The 19,701-nt window shown below is 37.3% G+C and overlaps 1 protein-coding gene across 2 annotated transcripts; it reads right to left on the bottom strand.

The window, feature by feature from the left end:
* Positions 1–4,387: 4,387 nt before the first annotated feature.
* On the bottom strand, positions 4,388–6,264 carry LOC105700212 (PCI domain-containing protein 2). Of its 2 annotated transcripts, none has more exons than XM_012425871.1 (5): positions 5,986–6,264; positions 5,803–5,844; positions 5,594–5,715; positions 5,042–5,520; positions 4,388–4,950 (listed from the first exon to the last, which is right to left on the bottom strand). In XM_012425871.1, exons 1-5 carry the CDS (start codon positions 6,004–6,006, stop codon positions 4,436–4,438), a joined length of 1,179 nt encoding a protein of 392 aa, XP_012281294.1. In that variant the 5' UTR covers positions 6,007–6,264; the 3' UTR covers positions 4,388–4,435. The 2 variants fall into 2 exon arrangements, with proteins under 2 accessions (XP_012281294.1, XP_012281296.1); XM_012425873.1 differs by having other exon boundaries at positions 5,803–5,985; positions 6,064–6,264.
* Positions 6,265–19,701: the final 13,437 nt, after the last annotated feature.

Raw genomic sequence — 19,701 nt, 5'->3', positions numbered from 1 at the left:
TCGCTAAGGAATCGATCCTCCTTTCCCTCTGTCAATTACTTGATCGCGGTCGTCGCAAAATGACGATCCACCTTGCGTGCCCTGGAAGGAAGGGGCGATAAGGCCTGCGGGTAAACGAGTCCAAGTGAGAACGCTGTCGGGAGACATAAGACCAGCAAGAGAGCAAGGGAGAACGACGTTCCGGAAGGAACGAGGCCGTAGGCCGGGGCTGAAGGAGAATCTTCTTCGCCGGCGTGAAAATATTGGCAGTAATACGCTTATCGGGATACCGGCATTGAAACCTTCACAGCAGGGGGTGGGACGCCCGAGACCGGAGTCTTGAGAGCGGTAGTGGAAGCCCGGGGCCTATGCGACCCGTAGGAGCAAGCGAGAACGCCACGCCCCTCGAGCCAATAGTCGGCGGCCCAGCCGTGCCGGTAAAGCGTTGTCCGGTCAGGCCTCGAAGCCCGGACGCATAAGTCTGTCTCTACTCCAAGAGACGGTTAGGGCATCAAATAGGCCATCTCACTCGGACACACGGTCTCCAGGGCGGATAGAGGGAGACACGAGTATGCGCAGTCCCCTTACAGCACCGGCCTACCGTCCGCGTGCTACCACCGAGGCTGAGTGTCGACGGACTCGAACGCTTCCCGAATGACTCACCCCCCCCTCCGCCCCCTTACCGGCAATGTGTAACGCTCGTCAGGGTATTCATATAACGAAATATTGGCCATTTCAATTTACTTTGGGCTGTAGAGGAGCTGTTCGACCGTCGCGAAACACGCTACAACTTGTTTGCATATAATATCATATTGCAAGAATGTCAATTCCTTCGAAACGATACAATTTTATTTCCAATTACGGTTCAATCTTTTACTGTCATAAGTTCAATGTGTTCATGTAATCAAATTTTAAAATTAACGAGAAATCCTGTGGTTTTCTCATGCTTCATAAACTTATTTTTTATATTATGGTTTTCCTGCGTTATTCGTTCAATTTGTGCACACTGCAATCTTTTGACTACATTTCACAGTAATGTATTTGAGGTCAGGTTGGGAAAAATTAAGCCATCAATTTTCTAGCAATTAATTTCCTTTTCAGTGTATTGGTCGGGGCGAATCGGGAAACGATGGTTAGAAACTACGGTAAGCAGATTGGCCATCGAGTGTATAAAAATGACACCCACGATATCTTTCAGACTGCACTCAAGCGAGAAAAACGGGACCAAATAACTTTGACAGATACTAAAGAAATTTATAAAGTTTTATATTGACTGCTTATTTTTAAGGAGAATAAAATGTATTTTAAGACGTTCACATAGACTAGCATTTATGTTTTCTTTCATGAATTTCTAGATTTATGTTGTTTTACTTCTGCGCGGGAAAGAAAATGAGTAAATTCAACTCATTTTCTGAGTTAAACATGGCGATCTCAATAAACGAGTTGGTTCAACTTACATTTAGTGCAAAATCACATTTTGTAGTTGAATCAACTCACAAACTTGACTGAAACAGAATTGATAGCTCCAAATCTAAATTGAGTCAACTGGTTTATTGAGTTCGCCACATTTAACGCAGTAAATTAAATGAATTTACTCTCCTTTTTTTTTCAGCTTACTAAAAAATACGAGAAAACATATGTTTGGTGAGGGTTGCATATGGTGTTCCTAATAGCAGATTGTATTTTCTATTGGGAAAAAAAAAACTTGTTTCTTGAGTGTTGCGTTCGAGTCCGTCGACACTCGGCCTCGGCCGTAGCACGTGGACGGAGGGCCGGTGCGTTAAGGGGACTGCGCATACTTGTGTCTCCCTCTATCCGCCCTGGAGGCTGTATGTCCGAGTGAGATGGCCTATTTGATGCTCTAAACGTCTCTTAGAGTAGAGACAGACTTATGCGTCCGGGCTTCGAGGCCTGACCGGATAACGCTTTGCCGCTGGCTTGGCCGGCACGGCTGGGCCGCCGACTATTGGCTCGAGGGGCGTGGCGTTCTCGCTTGCTCCTACGGGTCGCATAGGCCCCGGGCTTCCACTACCGCTCTCAAGACTCCGGTCTCGGGCCTCCCAACCCCTGCTGTGAGGGTATCAATGTCGGTTTCCCGATAAGTGGATTGTTGTCACTGTTTTCACGCCGACAAAGAAGATTCTCTTTCTGCCCCGTGCTACGGCCTCGTTTCTTCCGAACGTCGTTCTCTCTTGCTCTCTCGCGGGTCTTATGTCTCCCGACGGCGTTCTCACTTGGACTCGTTTACCCGCAGGCCTTATCGCCCCTTCCTTCCAGGGCTCGCAAGGTTTATCGTCATTTTGCGACGACCGCGATCAAGTAATTAAAAGAGGGAAAAGAGGATCGATTCCTTAGCAAAAACTGTCGTCCCGAATAAACTATGCCGTCTACACTTAACTAACCTTTCGTCATCCCTGTTTTATTTAGACATGCAAATTCATAAACCATGTGGAAACTGAAAAATGATGAAATTTCACCCCTCTCCCCCTGTGATTTTCTATCTCATGATCTCTTATTATGTTGGAAATATATCCTATCTTCATCTTACTCACACTGCCTACCGGGCCTTTGCCACTCTTGTCTGAGAAACTCCGGCTCCTTCTGTACATCTCTCTTTCTCCCGTGGTGTCGAGTACACTGGACTCCATCGATGGCTTGCACCTGGTCGGTATGGAGACATCTGTATATTTTGCTTACGAAAAAGGTCGCGCGATCGCATTCTGTGCTGCCCTCTGGTTTCGTACGTTAGCTTTCACCGCTTTTGCCCCCCCAAGGACGGCGTAACGAATTACTGGTAGGGGCTCGCGCACTCGGGACGGCGGTGTCATCCACCAGTCGCAGTTGCCGGCTCACGTACACGCGGGGACGTGTCACAAGCTATCTCTCTGGTTTTCGTTTTTGCGCCGTAGTTTTTCCGTTGGGGCATGAGTTCAGTCATGCGCACGCGGGGTAACGTGGGTTGCACCGGACTGAACGCATCGCACTCGTCGCGCGCGACGCCCCTGGTGACCGATGGCCGGACTTCGTCTGGGGCTCGCCACAGCATACTGTTTTACCGGTCACGAATATTTCGCCTCTTTGAGAGCAGTTCCAACTTATGCAAGGGCGAAGAGGGCGCCAATGAGCCGAGCCTGACTTTCGAACAAAGGCATGAAACATCTCCCTGCTCATCTATGCTATAATTAACACAAATTTAATTAATAAATTTGTACGTGTCGAAAGTCATCGATGAAAATGAAATGAATGTTGTATAAAAAAACTAAACAATTATTAGCCGTTTATATAGTAATTATACGTCTTCTATAGCTTTCCCTTTGGCTGATATTTCCGGACGAGATGGTCGACGGAGTAAATGAGAAGTTCTGATTGGCTGTTGAAAGTCAGGTAGTCAGTTATGACGGAAGTGCGTCACGACGCTGTTTCAGTAGCCAATCTTGTCGTGGCGACAAACAGCAACCAAAGAGCGAAGCGAATTTCTCCCCTCTACCGTTTCAGGCAAAAGGTTTCTCGATTCAGAGGGTAAAGAATCGATTCTCAAGAAAATCGATTAGTAAAGAATCGATTCTAAAAACAGATTCTTCCACCAAAAAAATCGATTTTTTAATGAATCCAATCGGAATCAAACATCCCTAGTTAAGGGAGGTCCCCCTTGTTTTGGCAAACTGACAATATGAATACAGGCATGAGAGATCAAATCGTTGGTGAAAGTATTGTCAAAATTGGGTGTACCGAATCGTTTCAACTTTTCCACGTCAGCGTGGAGGCCCTAAAGTAGGTCCTGAAACTCATGACATTTTATTTCTTAGAAAAAGTTTATTTATCATGGACTACAACCAACATGGCATGGTCCGTGTACGTTTTTGCTGTTTTACACTTCTTGGAGGCTTAGAATCGAAAATGAAAAGTTTCAGGATCTAGTTCGAACAATTTACAATACCATACAAGTGGAATATTATAGAATATTATAGAATCAGATGTGAAAATATGGAAAATACTCGCACGAACGATTGCAAGAGAATGCTGGCTTGTTCCGTGGCTGACGTGTTTTTAGAGAAAAGTATAGTTGTAGATAACCAGCAGAGAGAGCCATTGGTCCGTTAGAATTAAAAAATCATGAATTCACGAATTTCGACAGTTTTGCATCATTTCTTTGTCATTAGTTAACCGAAATGATATAGAACGCTGTATTTCGTATAATTCTTAACCTAGACTGTAAAAGACTTCAACATAAATATAAATGTCGGTGACGTGACGTACTAGGTTATGTTACCACTTAAACATTCGGAATGACATTGCCATAAAAAAGGCTATAGATAAATTTTGTTTTATCGACGTTGATTAAACTTCTCAACGCCTTTCATATTACCTTAATACTGGGTGTTAGGTTTTGTACAATTATGAAAAAATAAACTGATTAAAAAATTTATTGTTCCTTCCATAAAATATTCAAACATTCTCAGGTTGTTGAAGAAAGCCGAGGAAATGGATTCTGTTTTGAAATAACAAGCTTCTTATGTTGATGGGAAATGTAGCCTTTGATTTTTCCTTCGTAGATTAGGTTAGCAACAAGACATTCTGTTTCATCCATATCAACATCTTCTACACCATGCATTTTCAAAGACATAAGCAGACTTTCAACAGGAATTTGATGGGTATTCAAAACTAAATAAACCTTTTTGAATAAATTCCTATAAGCAATTAATTTTAATTTCTCAACGATCAAATAAATTCCAGCACCTATAAAGAAGGTTTCATGTTTGTCCATTACTCTTTCAAGACTTCGTAAATCACCATTTTTAACCGCTTCTACAAGTTCCCAAAATTCTAAAAGGCTGTATTTTTCCAAAAGCATTCTTTTAGGCATAAAACCAAGTAACATCTTGACTGGTATAAGATACATCAAGATCAATCGTTTATTCTTTTTCGATTGCCTATGGCAGCGTTCAAAAGCAAATGTCAAATGCTCATCAGCTGAAACAGTAAACATTTGCAATATATTTTCTTCAAAAGAAAGGTTATAATTACTGGGTTTTTAGTCTTTTTCTTCTAAAAAAGAACTTACCGGCTTTATAATCACTGTCGAACATAGCCTTTCGGCCAACAAAAAATTTATATGTAATTTGCTGAGCTAGTGCAAAATGATCTTTATATGCAGAAGAATCAATTGCCCTTATAAGTGGCTTACATAAATGTAATTTGTTAATTCTAAAATATACTTTTAGAAGTTGATTAACTAAAACCAACATTCCCCATCTTTTCGTATCATCTTCCGAGCTACGATTGTCAGCTGCACAAACTCGAAAACAGCCCATTAAACATTCTGCACATTTCTCAAGTACCTCTCCTGGTTTCATGTTTTTGTTGGTTCTACTGTTCTCAGCTCGGATTGCCAATAACCTTAGCTCCAGGCACATTATATTCATGACAGGTAACATCCAATTTTCTTCCTTTTGAAGTTGTAAAATTTTTGTCAAACATTGTACCCCCATACTTTGGTGAGTGTAAGTAGCATAGTTATCATTACTTAATGAAGCAATAGTCCTAAAATTACTCAATTCAGTTAAATCACATATCGATGCATTATGCAACAGATGAAAACAGATGGTGATCTTACTTTAAATGATAAAGAACTAAATCATCAAAAGGAGTTGGCAGATGTTCCATTGCTTTAGTCATTGCTGTATCGGTACTAAGTTGAGGTATCGATACATGATTATGTCTCAGGGATAGCATTTCCTATTAAATAATAGGAGATAAATAAATTTAATATGACTATGACAGAAACATTATAAAAAATGTTAGTGCTGCTCTGAATTAACTTACGGCTAGAACATCTCCATCCTGATTCAGCCAGACACGTCGAAGCTACAATTACACCACATTATTTAGATTGCATTATTATAAGTAACTTAATCCCATTCAATGTCATTTTCGCCTGACGATTACATTATGTTTCAGTGCTCAATCCTTGCAGTAATGAAGCTATTGATTAATAATGTAAATTACCTGCATAATGTATGATTCCATGGTTTAATATCGAGCGTTTGAATAAAGTACGATTTGCCACTTAGAACATCAACTCACATTATATACTTTACAAATTTGTACAATCTTTGTTGCAAAATAATTGCAATGCCTGTTACTGAATCTTTTCTGAGCAAGTAAGAAGGCTTAAGCATCATAAAAAAATCCTATTACATTCAAGATTCGAATATTTCTGCCAGTCTAACATTACACAATTTTCAAAGTTAATCTTAACCCTCCAACCATTGCTTCTACCATGGATCACAGCAGAGATGAGCTGGGAGACAGAGATGAGTTGGGAGATTGCTCACGGGCAGGGTCGCGCGATCGATCGTGTGCTGCCCTCTGGTTTTGTACGTGAGCTTTCTAGAGTTCTAAATCCAGTAAGTTATGTCAGAAACGAAGAGAAATTCCCGGTAATTTATCGGTAATTTCTCCAAAGCCTTTTTTATCGAGAAATTATGAGAATTTGAATTTTTCAACAGAGCGAACGAGAGGTTTCGATTAGCTATAGAGAAACATCGTAGAGGGGAATTTCCGTTGTACGTTCTCTGTAGCCAATCAAAACCTCCCATTCGCTTCGTCGCAGAATGAAATATCTGTTCGTTTGAAACAAATGGCATGGAATTTTCCGTGAAGTTGTACATACGTGAATATTTTTAGCTGGAGGTAAATACGACCCTATAATCAATATTTTCTAATAATAATTATTACTCTTTAGTTTGAACTTTGAAGTTGATTGGAAAAAAAAAAAGTTATTTAAACGAAGAAACCTAAAGTATAAATAACAAAATTAACGTTCTCTTAAATTCTCAATGTTCCCGGTAACTTACGGTATGTTTCACAGTTACCTTCCCCAATTTAATGTTACCGAGAATTTTCGAACTCTAGAGCTTTCACCGTTTTTGCCCCCAAGGGCGGCGCAACGAATTTCTGGTAGGGGCTCGCGCATTCGCGATGGCGGTGCCATCTACCAGACGCCGCTGGCGGCTCACGTACTCGTGATGGTAATAACATGCGGGAATTGACGGTGGTGGCTTACTTACGCTTACCAACAGTGCTCGCATTTGATGGTAAGGGAAAAACACTCGTGGCGTCCTCTTTGACTTTACCGTTCACTTACCTTATTTATTTTATCCGTAAATGATACAGGCAAAACTACAACGTGGGTGCTCGAGAGTTGAGTTATACTTTATATATCATTTTTATAAGCTACGGAAATTAATGAAAAAAATTGTAAATGTTCCCTAGGGACCACATAAAACCTAAATGAAAAGAGATTCGCAACAACATAGCTTGACGTAGTCGGTATAACGTCAGGTGTAACGTATGTGTCGCAAGTTCAAATCCTGAAGGAGAGGAAGGGTGGGTACTGTCTTTTACTCAAATTTTTTTCGTCACGTTTTACAGTTCATAACAATTGCACTAAATACATTACAATTATGTAATTTTTTATTATGAGTTAAGCTTTTCATTAATTGTTTTACCGTCTATAAGGTGATTTTAATAATTAATGTGAAATTAATTAAAATAGTACTGTAAGATAACAGTATCAATCTTTCTTATCGTTAGTATTATTTAGTTACCCATGTTGCTACCGTTCTCATTCATTGCAAAAATTTAAACTATAATTATCATTTTGAGAATGAATTAATGAGTTCGGATGTTAAAAACCTTCCGTTGAAATATTTGTCCCATACGTTGGTAATTTTATTGCAAAACATTTATCCTGAAATATTCCAGCTCACGGTCAAATAATGGTAATCAGCAAAATTTCAATACATCGGTAAACACCGAATACGCTAGTCGTGAATGTCATGGATCGCACGAGTCAGCGAAAGAAGAAAACAATGAGTTTGAAGTACATTGTTGCCTCGAAGTCGACGAGAAAGCATCGGTCATACGCCAGTACCACGTACGGAACTTACATGCAGCGAATCTGTGTATGTGCGATCGCTCCTACAAATCTTCGCGTGTCTCGATCAGCCAAGCGCCAAGCTACGAAGCATTGAGTATGTGTGCGTTCGGCGCCACACTCATAGCGAGTATGGGTGAGAGCCAGTATTCTATTTGATTATATTTTTTGACAATGTAACAAATTTATTTGATTGGTAGTTAAACAAATTTTGAACTATCAATAAATAAACATCGTGTATGACATCAACTTCATGTCCAACATTTTCCAATTTCTCACCATTAGGAAGCATTCTTTTCGTAAATTAGTATAAATTGAGGTCGTGCACGTCTTTCACAATTTTCTCCAATTACATGTTCAAGTTGTACAGGCACATATCTAGGCTATAATGGTATTATATACATATATAATTCATTTCATTAGTATACGTAATAATTATAATTTTATTTATTGTAATCATTACATATGGTACAATGGCAATTTTAATTATATTTTTTGGGCGTCGCCGGTATATAGAGATAACAGAGCATCGTGGCTCCCGAACCGAAAGTGTGCTAGAATAGGGGAGATCGGGGCAATTTATCCTGCTAGGTAAATTTACCAATGTTTAATAACTTTTTTGTATTTTTTACTTGATATCATTCTCAATTTTATCATAGATTCCTAATCGTATCCCACACTTTCGTTGGTACTTGATATCATTTTCTGCGACGTTCTTTATTTGTTAAAAAAAAAAAACGAAAACTGCAACGGTAGGTAAATTTGTATAAACCTTTTTTTCCTTATTTTGTAGTGAACTGTAATACTTTTTGTGATTCTGAAAATATGACATACGGAAGTAGCGTCCATGAGCTTTATGTTACCGTGTATATTTTCTTTAATAAAATAGCTCATTGTATGTCAATTGATCGATATAGTAGCAACCGGAGAAAATTGACTTACTAGAAACGAAGAGAGTTCAGTTGCGCTCAGAATTATACCGTGACATTTTTTTCATTGACTGATCCACGTGTCGTTCGATTCATTTACAAGTAATCGTAACTTAACCTCTCGTTCGTAACAAACTTCATTGAATCCTAGTCTTTTCATGATTATTCACCAACTGCAACTCAAGAAACATATTTAGACAATTTTTCAGAACGCATTTTCATTTCTTCGTCGCGTCCTTTATTCAATGCGGCGAATTCAGTCCCGGACCGGGCCGACCAACCCTCGTGCACTCCGCAAATAGCGAAAATCGACATTGCAGCGCTCGGACTCAAAGTGCGATAAAATACAAAGAAAATAATAGCCATTTCACGAGTGTAAACAATTTTTTTCGGGGATCACCTCAAACCGGCTCACCCGGAAAGGATCGTCGCGCGTCGTGAGCCATCCCGGGGCAACCCTGCATTTTCCCGAGATACCAACCTTCCTCGTGCCCCCCACAAATAGCGATAATCGAGCATTGTGGCTCCTGAACTCAAAACGTGCTACGATGCGTGCAAAGAAAAGAATCGCATGTTCGTAAGTTTCAAAAACTGGTCATGGCAAGAGATTCAACCTGGTTCGGCTGGGAAAGATTTTGGGTCGCAAGTGGTGATTCTGGAAAATTCAGAAAATGATAAAAATGACTAATTTTTAATTTTTCGAACTTGGCATAAAAAAATAGAACAAAAATTGAGGATTTCAGGAAACGGATTCCCAACCCTGGATGAGGTTGGGGTGTCGATATTTCGGAGGTTTCTGAAGGTTGGTTCGCGGTGCGTCTTTTGTTCGACATGGCGGATTTTGTCCCGGGCTTGTCGCCAAATTATCTTAACTCTTTGCGTTTCAATTTAATTTTGGAACCATTCTAGCTGAATGAGTCTATCGTCATTGTAGCACAACAAGTTAAAGGAACGGTTATCAAACATCTGGTTTTAGACAAAAAATGAGATCGCAAAGTAATGTGGACAAAATTATTTTGAAACATAATTTTCAAATCAATTACATACAATTTATTGCAACGTGGCGTCCATCGTGAAAGTAATGTCAATATGGTCCGAGTAAAAATGTAATGAAACCCTAATAGCAGAGAATGATTTCTAAATATTTTTTTTGTAATCATTGCTAAATATCTCAAGCAATAGATTTTTTAAGACGTGTCGTAGATTTCATTAGAATATATCTAAAATATTTGTTGAAAATCTTAATGATATGTTTAGTTTTAATAATGAATACACATATCAAAAATATATTTTTAATATATAAACAATATAATTGCATGAAGTGCGATGAGATGGGTGTAAAGACTCAATATAATTTGGTTTCTGCATTATATATTTTAAACTTCCTTATAAGGATGAGCCAAAGTAGATGAAAATTTTTTAGACTTTCAGCGACCATCCTATATACCCATACGCAACGATAGGTGTAATATACGTATATTAGATATATATGGAATATCCATACATCTATAGGAGATCTATATTATTCATTGACACCCGCTATACTGCAGATAGATATCTATTTTACATATATAGATCTATATCACGTATACGCACTTATTGGATATTCTGTAGATAATCGCACATATCTAGGTTTGGTGTATGCATACCTATGATTGATCTATATCCGTATATACGGTTCATATACAAAAAATAGATGTACATAAAACGTCCATTAAATTANATCAAAATTACGCTGAATCATTGTTAAGACATTTCATATTAACTTTCATCAAAATTTATGGAAAAGAATTCGTGTCCCATAACGTACATAATCTTATACATCTAGTTGACGATGTACGTCGTTACGGAAATCTTGATTTATTTAGTGCTTTTAAATTTGAAAATTACATGAGAATTTTAATAATTTTATAGTTTATAAAACAATATGAATGATGTTTGAAACGACGTATTTAATAAGGATTTCCATTTTTGTGATTGTGGTGTCGCCTCATCTTGCAAAAATATGAAAATTTAAAAAAAGCGCCATTTTTTACCATGGTTACTTTTACCACGAATACTTCGAAGACGGTTAGAATTAGAGGAAAAACACATCGAGCTATTTTCACAGAATACAAAATTTTCTCTCAGGAAGTCACAGACAGCTTTTTTCTATTTGCAATAGTTTGGCTGTAAGAGTAGCCTAAAGAAAGAACTCAAATACGCTTTTCGTGAAACCATCGAATTTTTATGTGCAACAGAATATATAAAATGAGGAAGCCTGATTAATATGATACAAAATTCTGATTACCGAAGTCTGATTGCATAAATTAAATGATTATCTTAATCAGATTCCTAAACTACCGAACAAATTTGTAGCAGAAAGTTTCCATTGCCCTACCTTGGAGTATTTTTTGGATTAGTCCGAATAAGTATTAGTGCATACAGATAATTTTCTTACAAGAAGTACCTGATACTTTTGACTAAAAAAAAGGAAACGTATATTTAGCAATCTAATCGAGTTAAAATAATTGGAATTCTTGCTTTTGTAATCGGACCTTCATGTGAGTGTGTGCATCGAATCGACTCCATGGCATTTCGCCGCCGTAAATCTAACTTACTAAAGTTTTCAGTTCTTTTACGGCTCAAATTTTTAGGCAAGAAATATTAAAACGTTTGAAAACCACAGAGAAGCAATATTTTAAAGCATTTTATGACTGCCATTGTAAAAATGTTTACAAACGAAAAATTTTTCAAATTTTTGTATAGAATTCGGTTTTACATTCTAGAGGTTGTTGATTTGATATAAAGCAGGACGTATCGCCACCACCGTTTCACCATTCTAGGTGCATAATGTAATATAATTCAGTATATTATAATTTGTATATATAACCTAATTTACACTCAAAAGGGCCCAGTCAAAAGAATCATAATTCCAGTTATTTTAACTGAATTAGATGGTTCAATATGCCCTTACTATTTTTCCGATTAAACGAATTAGATATTTCTAGCAAATTGTTATTTGTTTGCGTTANTTTTGAAGACCATTTTTTGTTCAACTATTTTTAGAAATTTTGCTTTACAGTAAGGCGGATATAACTTTTCATCCAATGATTGAAATAAGATGAAACAAGCCACTTCATCCTTTAATGCTTTAAAAAATCGATTTTTCGACATGCTATCGCATATGTAACTGTACCGCTGCTTTTGCAAGTAAACAAATAAAAATACATTTAAGATCTTTATTATATATGTCGTCATGAATATTATGCATATTTTTTTCGTGAATTATAATATTGTTGGAATTTTATAGTCAAAATATCGGTAATTTAACTAGCCTACAACTACCGATAAAAGCCACATTGTTATATTAATACTGTATACTCTGTGATTACTTACAGTTAAGGAGCGTCGCTTAAAAATGAAAACACGTCATTATTTTTTCAGCATTTAGTTTTGCTCTATTAATAGATTACTCTAATAATTTCCTCATTATTTAAATAAAATGCACTCATCTCTGGTGTACGTGTATATCATGATTTCGTAATATTTTTTTCGTCTAATGCTTGATATACTTTCATGTATTTTTTGCACTATATTCTGAATGTAATACTTGTCCATTGCACAATTCCAATATTAACGTTAATCACAGTGTATTTTGAAAAACTAATTTGGCTTTTATCTAAGAGTATTTTGATATACAAAGAATTTCATGCCCATTGTATAGATCGTTAATTCTTACCCATCTATTTTTTTAAGACTTCTTATATCAACGATTAATATAAGGGACATGAAACTTCGTATACATACTTTTTCTTGTTTTCTTTCATTTATTATGTAGTAATTCGGACTTAGAATATATCTTGAAACATTTATATTATACGTTCTCTTTAGTTCTTCGAAATTGTGACACAAGTACAAATTTTCACGTAACATGATTCGAAAAAGGAAGAGTTTAACAACAATATCAAAAAGACATTATCGCAGACTAGTGAGATAAGAATGCAATTTGAATATGTATTCACGGACACAAGGCATTCAATCATGTATTAGACCTGCGTATCTTTCATTTAATAATGGAGTAGGCATCAATTCTGAAACATGTAATAGTAGTGACAATAATTTGGAAGAAAGGGTATCATTGAACGCTCGCAATGACGATACAATTTCAGCTCATTGTTATAATGTTATTAAAAGGCCAATTGCAAATGATTACTTGCAATCAAATACAATCGTTAATACTGTATATTCAAACACCTCAGAATTAAATTGTACGAAGACGATAGAAAATGTATCCACTGAAATACTACCATCACCGAAACAAGATACTAATTTCAAAGATAAAATAGTACAGTGGGCACTGCAGCATCAAGTGACTCATGGAGCACTGTCAGATTTACTAAATGTATTAAAATCACACCACTGTTTTACAGATTTACCGAAGACTGCAATTTGTATTTTGAAAACACCAAAGAAAAATTACGTTAAAGAGGTTCCTCCGGGATTATATATTCATCTTGGGATAAAAAAAGGTATAATAAAGTACCTTGAACGCGCTAAAAATAAAGAAAAGCATCTAATCAAACTACAAGTGGGGATAGATGGTTTACCTTTAAGTAAATCTTCCACGAACCAGTTATGGCCTATACTAGGAGCCATTTTACCAGAAAATGAAATATTTTTAATTGGATGTTACTTTGGAAAATCCAAACCGTTAAGTGCCTCAGAGTTTTTAAAAGATTTTGTAGAAGAAGTTAGACAATTAACAGAAAGTCATATTGCATACCAAGAGAAATTGATTAATTTTTCTATATTGAATATAGTCGTTGATGCTCCAGCGAGATCTTTCATTACGGGCACAAAAGGACACTCGGGATATTATAGCTGTTCCAAATGTACGGTAGAAGGAAAATATTAAAGAAAATCGCATATTTTTTCCCGATATTGATTGCGCTAAAAGAACAGATAATAGCGTAGCTAATCAGATCCACGAAGAGTACCATGTAAACTCCTGCATCTTGACAGAAATTCCAAATTTTTGAATAGTGTCACAGATTCCATTAGATTATATGCATACCAAATGCATACATTTGGTATGCATAGGATTTATGAAAAAATTAATTCAACTGTGGTTATCGGGGCCATTATCAGTCCGGTTATCTTCAACACAAGTACAGATTATATCAGGAAAATTAATTAGTTTGAGAAGCTATGTACCTTACGAATTTTCCGGAAGACCACGTGAACTTGAAAGTGTAAACCAACGGAAGGCTACACAATTACGGCTATTTTTGTTATATATAGGAGTTCTGGTACTCAGAAAACATATAGATGAGAAAGTTTATCGATACTTTATGACACTACACGTTGCCATAAAAATTGTATCTAGCCCTGTTCTGTTGCAGTATCAAAATTACGCTGAATCATTGTTAAGACATTTCATATTAACTTTCATCAAAATTTATGGAAAAGAATTCGTGTCCCATAACGTACATAATCTTATACATCTAGTTGACGATGTACGTCGTTACGGAAATCTTGATTTATTTAGTGCTTTTAAATTTGAAAATTACATGAGAATACTGAAGCGGTTTATTAGAAAATCAGAGAAGCCATTGCAACAATTGAACAATAGATATGTCGAATTAGAACAAATGGTATCGGAAAATAGAAATTTTAGTTCACAAGCAATAGGCGAGCATCACTCCGGTCCACTTACAGAAGATTGTCATAATTCCTAATTTACGAAAGTTATTACAGCAACGTACGCATTCTTAAGAAAAGAACCTAACAACTGCTTTAAATTGGAGAATGGTAGTATAGTTTTAATATCAAATATTGCTACCTTTACAAATGGAGAACTATGTATTATTTGACATTTCCTTACCGTACGTTCATTGTACACAGATCCCTGTTCTTCAAATTTGCTAACTTGCTTTAAAGCATGTGACTTATCTCAAATGAAAAGCTGGCCATTGCAAGATGTCAAGTACAAATATATGAAGATGCCTTATAATAAGAAATACTGCGCGCTGTTTCCACTTTTACATCACAAAACATCGAATGATAATCCTTTCGGAGAATCATGACATTCTTGTAAAATATTAATAGGCGGAATATTAAGGTGCATAAGCTATTTATGAAAATAATCATTCCCGTATCTTCGAAACACAAAATGGACTTATATGTGGTATATAATCCCCAAATTAAATGTTGTATTTTTCCGTTACAGCGGTTGGACCAAAAACATGTTTGCTGTTGTCGAATTCGATGACAGATTAGATGTAGTACCGTATTCATGGCTATTCGATGACAAGAAAAAATGTTACTATCCGACTAGTACGTCACGTAATAAAATTCGGAAAGTTGTTCAAAAATTGTCGAAACTAGAAGACGATTGGAAAACATAATGTTTTCAGGATTTTTGGAAAATACTGTGTTTTTTATTGTTTTCAATGAAAAGTGATTGAGCATGATTTTGCATTACCTGTATAAGAAAAATAACAAAAGTATTAATATTATAAACAAAGCGCTATTTTTAAGACTTGTATTTTAGATTCATATGACAAAGCCCTTCAAAAATAGAAGATGGCAGAAGAAACATCAGATATTAATACAGATTTAGATATTACAATAAGTTCAAATAGGAAACCCAAAGAATATATAATTCCACTGCCAGAAGATCCAATATTAGAGGAAACAAGAGATGATGCGTCAGTAGAACTCACACGTAAGTGATACAAATACAAAATATGACTCTTTTGAAATATGCATTAAATTCTGTGCAAATAGTGGTATAAAGTTCAACATTAGAATTATCAAACCCCGTCAAAACGACAGACTTCAGATGTTCTTCACTACAGACAAAAAATCCGACTATTATTCTACTGTTCGTATACGGGTTATTCATTTAACTTGAGACACCGAAATATCTCGAGAAATACATATCGTACGAAAAAATTGTTCAGAACGAAAATTATTTCTACCACGGGGGCACACAAAAAGGAGCTATCAGTTTGACCGTAGATCGCGCTCTTGTCGGTGAAAAGGAGGTTAGGTTCATTTTCTTAAGTGGCAACCCCCAGCTTTTATTGCAGATTCCTATTCTACGTATAAAATAAACTTTTGTTCGAAACATTTCTTTCGAAACGTGAGTTGTTCTTAAGGTATTATGATCGCGTACCATGGAGAGGCTTCACCGGTGGGAGTGTCGCAGTCGTCCGGGCATTTCAGTTTTAAACCTTTATAACCTTTGATGCCCGTTTCAGAAAAAATGTTATACAAAAGTTTATTTTTATACGTAGAATAGGAATCTGCTATAACAGTAGGTAGGTATCTATGGGAGATCTATGGAAAATCTATGAGAGATGTGTGAAAGATTTATGGGGGATCTATGGGAGATCCATGAGGTATCTATGAGATATCTATGAGAGGTATCTATGAGAGGTATCGATGAGAGGTATCGATGAGAGGCATCTATGGGAGATCTATGGAAGATCTATGGGAGGTCTATGGGAGATCCATTGGAGATCTATTGGAGATCAAATGAGAGATACATGAGATGTCTATAAGATATCTATAAGATCTACAGATATCTATAGATTATGTTTAATATACGTATATTAGACAGTCATTTAGCTGTGTCTTATACGACTAATAGGTACCTTATGGATATCTATAGATAGTCAATATACGTATATAATAGGTATATGTTGTGTGTGGGAACGTTAATTCTGTAATTTATCCGACATGCATCAAGAATTAATTTGCAGCAGACATGTGAATTTTAACCGGGCCTTTTATGATTGATTGTTTTCAATTTCGGTAATATTACCTACGCTCCTCGCGGAATTATCCAATAATCGGTAAGGTAAAAATTAGTATAAAATCAGTAAAATAAACCGGCAGGTTTCCTACACATGAATTTGCTTTGAGCAGTCGGTAAGAAACTACTGTCGGTAAGTAGGTAATAACTGCTATTGGTAAGAAGGTAATAATGGCTGTCGATAAGTAAGACAAGACTGCTACTGGTAACGTAAAAACTACTATTGGCAAATGGGTAACGGCGCATTTAACTTCGGTGGAAAACTTAGAACCTCTCCGAATTATCGCCCAAGTAACATGTGATGTTGCAAGTGGTAAGCAAATTACGATAGCACGCGAGTTACAGACACACATAAAGCGTAGATATATAACTTACATATTAGAGATGAAAAATTATATTCGGCAAAAGCTAGGATGTGACAACCGTCAGTTTGCTATTACGAATCTGCATATTGAACGACATCGAATTCGGCCCACGCGTTCGCGAGAAACGTCGATCTCGACCGTGCGAATCGATGACAACGTTTTCGCGANAAAATTATCATTTATTGCTATCGACGGAGTATTGCGGTTCCGTGAGTGTAAACTGTGCTGTAGTATTTTATTTTTATTTCGGGTAGTGTTTCGCGCACATGTCAAGTGTATAATTTGACATATTTTTCCTGTATATTTCTTTTATCCGCTATATCCGTATATTATGGAACATGTTACTGATCTGTGCGCGTACAGACATTGTAAAAATGGTCGATATCGCACGGGACATAGATTGTTTCGATTTCCGTGTGACACTGATCCACGAGTAGAATCCACTGATCCACGAATTCGGCCCACGCGTTCGCGAGAAACGTCGATCTCGACCGTGCAAATCGATGACAACGTTTTCGCGAACGGCTCGTACGAGTTTGATCTACGGAGTGCTGCTGTAACATCCTGTCATAACAATTTTTACGAATTTTCCGAACCAACTTTGAACAAGTAGCGACTTAATTAAGCACTTTCATACTTATTTTCCAAATAACATAAACACGCGTATACTGTGTTACCGCTTAAAAACCATTATACCATATTATATCGTACATAGCATCATGCTTTATTTCTTCGTTCGAATACATAATGTTAATTCCATCGTCGATTGCTGCAATAACTTACCCGTCCAACAATATATCTACATCAATGGATAATTTACCTACCTCCGGCAGTCGGTAACCTATGTACCGACATCGGTCGATAACTCACCCACCATCCACGGTCGGTAACCTGTGTACCGACATCGGTCGATAACTCACCTATCATCCACGGTCGGTAACCTGTGTACCGACATCGGTCGGTAACTCACCCACAATCCACGGTCGGTAACCCATGTACCGACATCGGCCAATAAGTTACCTACCACCCGCGGTCGGTAACCTATGTGCCGACACCTGTCAATAATTTATCCATTGCCTTTAATTAATAAACTTCCTTCACCTAACTATCCAAACATCTTAAATAATAATGTCTTATTAAATAAATGCAGTAGTCCACGTTGGAATCCATGTATCTATTTATTTATACACATATATTGTTATTACTTTTACGTCATTTACGAAACGTTTACCATACCTGTAAAAACCGTTTCATATTGTTATAACCAACATCGAATTCATAAACATTCAACGAATCACGCTCACTCACGATTATTCAACTAACAAATAGGTACTTAACTATTGCAATATTAAACAATTGTATAACATTTTTCTCACGCTGCCGACTCTCTGGCAGCCACTGATATCGTGACATCCGCCCGTCACACGCGATAAGTCACGCGCGAGACACTCCGGCGACGCTTAGTCAGGATGAGCCTTCACACGCGATAAGGCACGCGCTGTACCGTCTTGCGCTCCAGCAACGCCGATTCAGCAGGGTGAACCACCGCTTAGCGCACAAAGAAAGCTTCCACCTCCACGACTACGAGAGCTAGGTGGGAGGTGTCCCCACTCAGGCCCAAGGCGCCACTTCAGAGCAGCAGGAGCAGTCTTCAGTTAGTCCTCGAGCAGTATTCAACCAGTCTTCAGTCAGTCTTAGATCAATCTTCAACCAGTATTCAACCAGTCTTCAACCAGCAGTCTTCCAGCAGTCTTCAAAGAGTATTCAACCAGTCTTCAGTTAGTCCTCGAGCAGTATTCAACGAGTCCTCAGTTAGTCCTCGAGTAGTCTTCAAGTAGTCTTCAATCAGTCTTAGATCAATCTTCAACCAGTATTCAACCAGTCTTCAGTTAGTCTTCGATCAATTTTCAACCAGTCTTCCAGCAGTCTTCAAAGAGTCTTCAACTAGTCGTTAGTTAGTCGTCACCAGTCTCAAATCAGTATTCGTAGAGTCTTAAATCATCAACCGTTCAACTTCGAGCTCCAGTGAGCTAACTATCGCGATCCGTAGTCGCGTCTTAAGTTGTTTCTCGTCTCACCTCAGAAGTGCGCTACCTTCTTGTTACGCGATTCATAGTCAGTGATTCGCGTTAATCCGAACGAACATTATAACATTATAAACTATCGAACTTTGTGTTGGACAATAAACCTTGTGAAGTTGATTGAATCGTGTCTCGTGTATGAACATTCTTCGATTGGCGCTTACCTTCCGCATCCTACTTGCGATCTTCGACAAATTCGTATTATACTGGCGCACGCTGATCCCGGAACCGTCATCGTTGCCTGAGGGCATAATCACATCGTCGCAGCTCATCTAACTTTGGAGTATCCTTCTACCTTACAATAACGGTAAGTTCATATTTCTATAACATTTTCTTATAAATTCCGTGTCATTCCTGGTCTTTACTTAACCTATTTTACTCAATTAAACTCCTTAATTCAAATTAAATACGTTTTGTTAATTTGATATTTGCATATTGTTCGCTCACTTCATCGTACCTTTACTTAACTATTTTATTTGATTAAACTCGTAAATTCCAATTAAATATGTTTTGTTAATTTGATATTTGCATTTTTTCCATTTACTTTATCATACTCTGTCTTTATCGAAACTTCTTGATTAACTGAAATAATATCAAACATTGC

This window comes from Orussus abietinus, unplaced genomic scaffold (assembly GCF_000612105.2).
Source record: "Orussus abietinus isolate OABI.00-Male unplaced genomic scaffold, Oabi_2.0 scaffold746, whole genome shotgun sequence".
In the NCBI taxonomy this organism is placed as follows: Eukaryota; Metazoa; Arthropoda; class Insecta; order Hymenoptera; family Orussidae; genus Orussus; species Orussus abietinus.
Note: the sequence above shows the minus strand (reverse complement) of the source record. Positions and strands in the feature narration are given on the sequence as shown.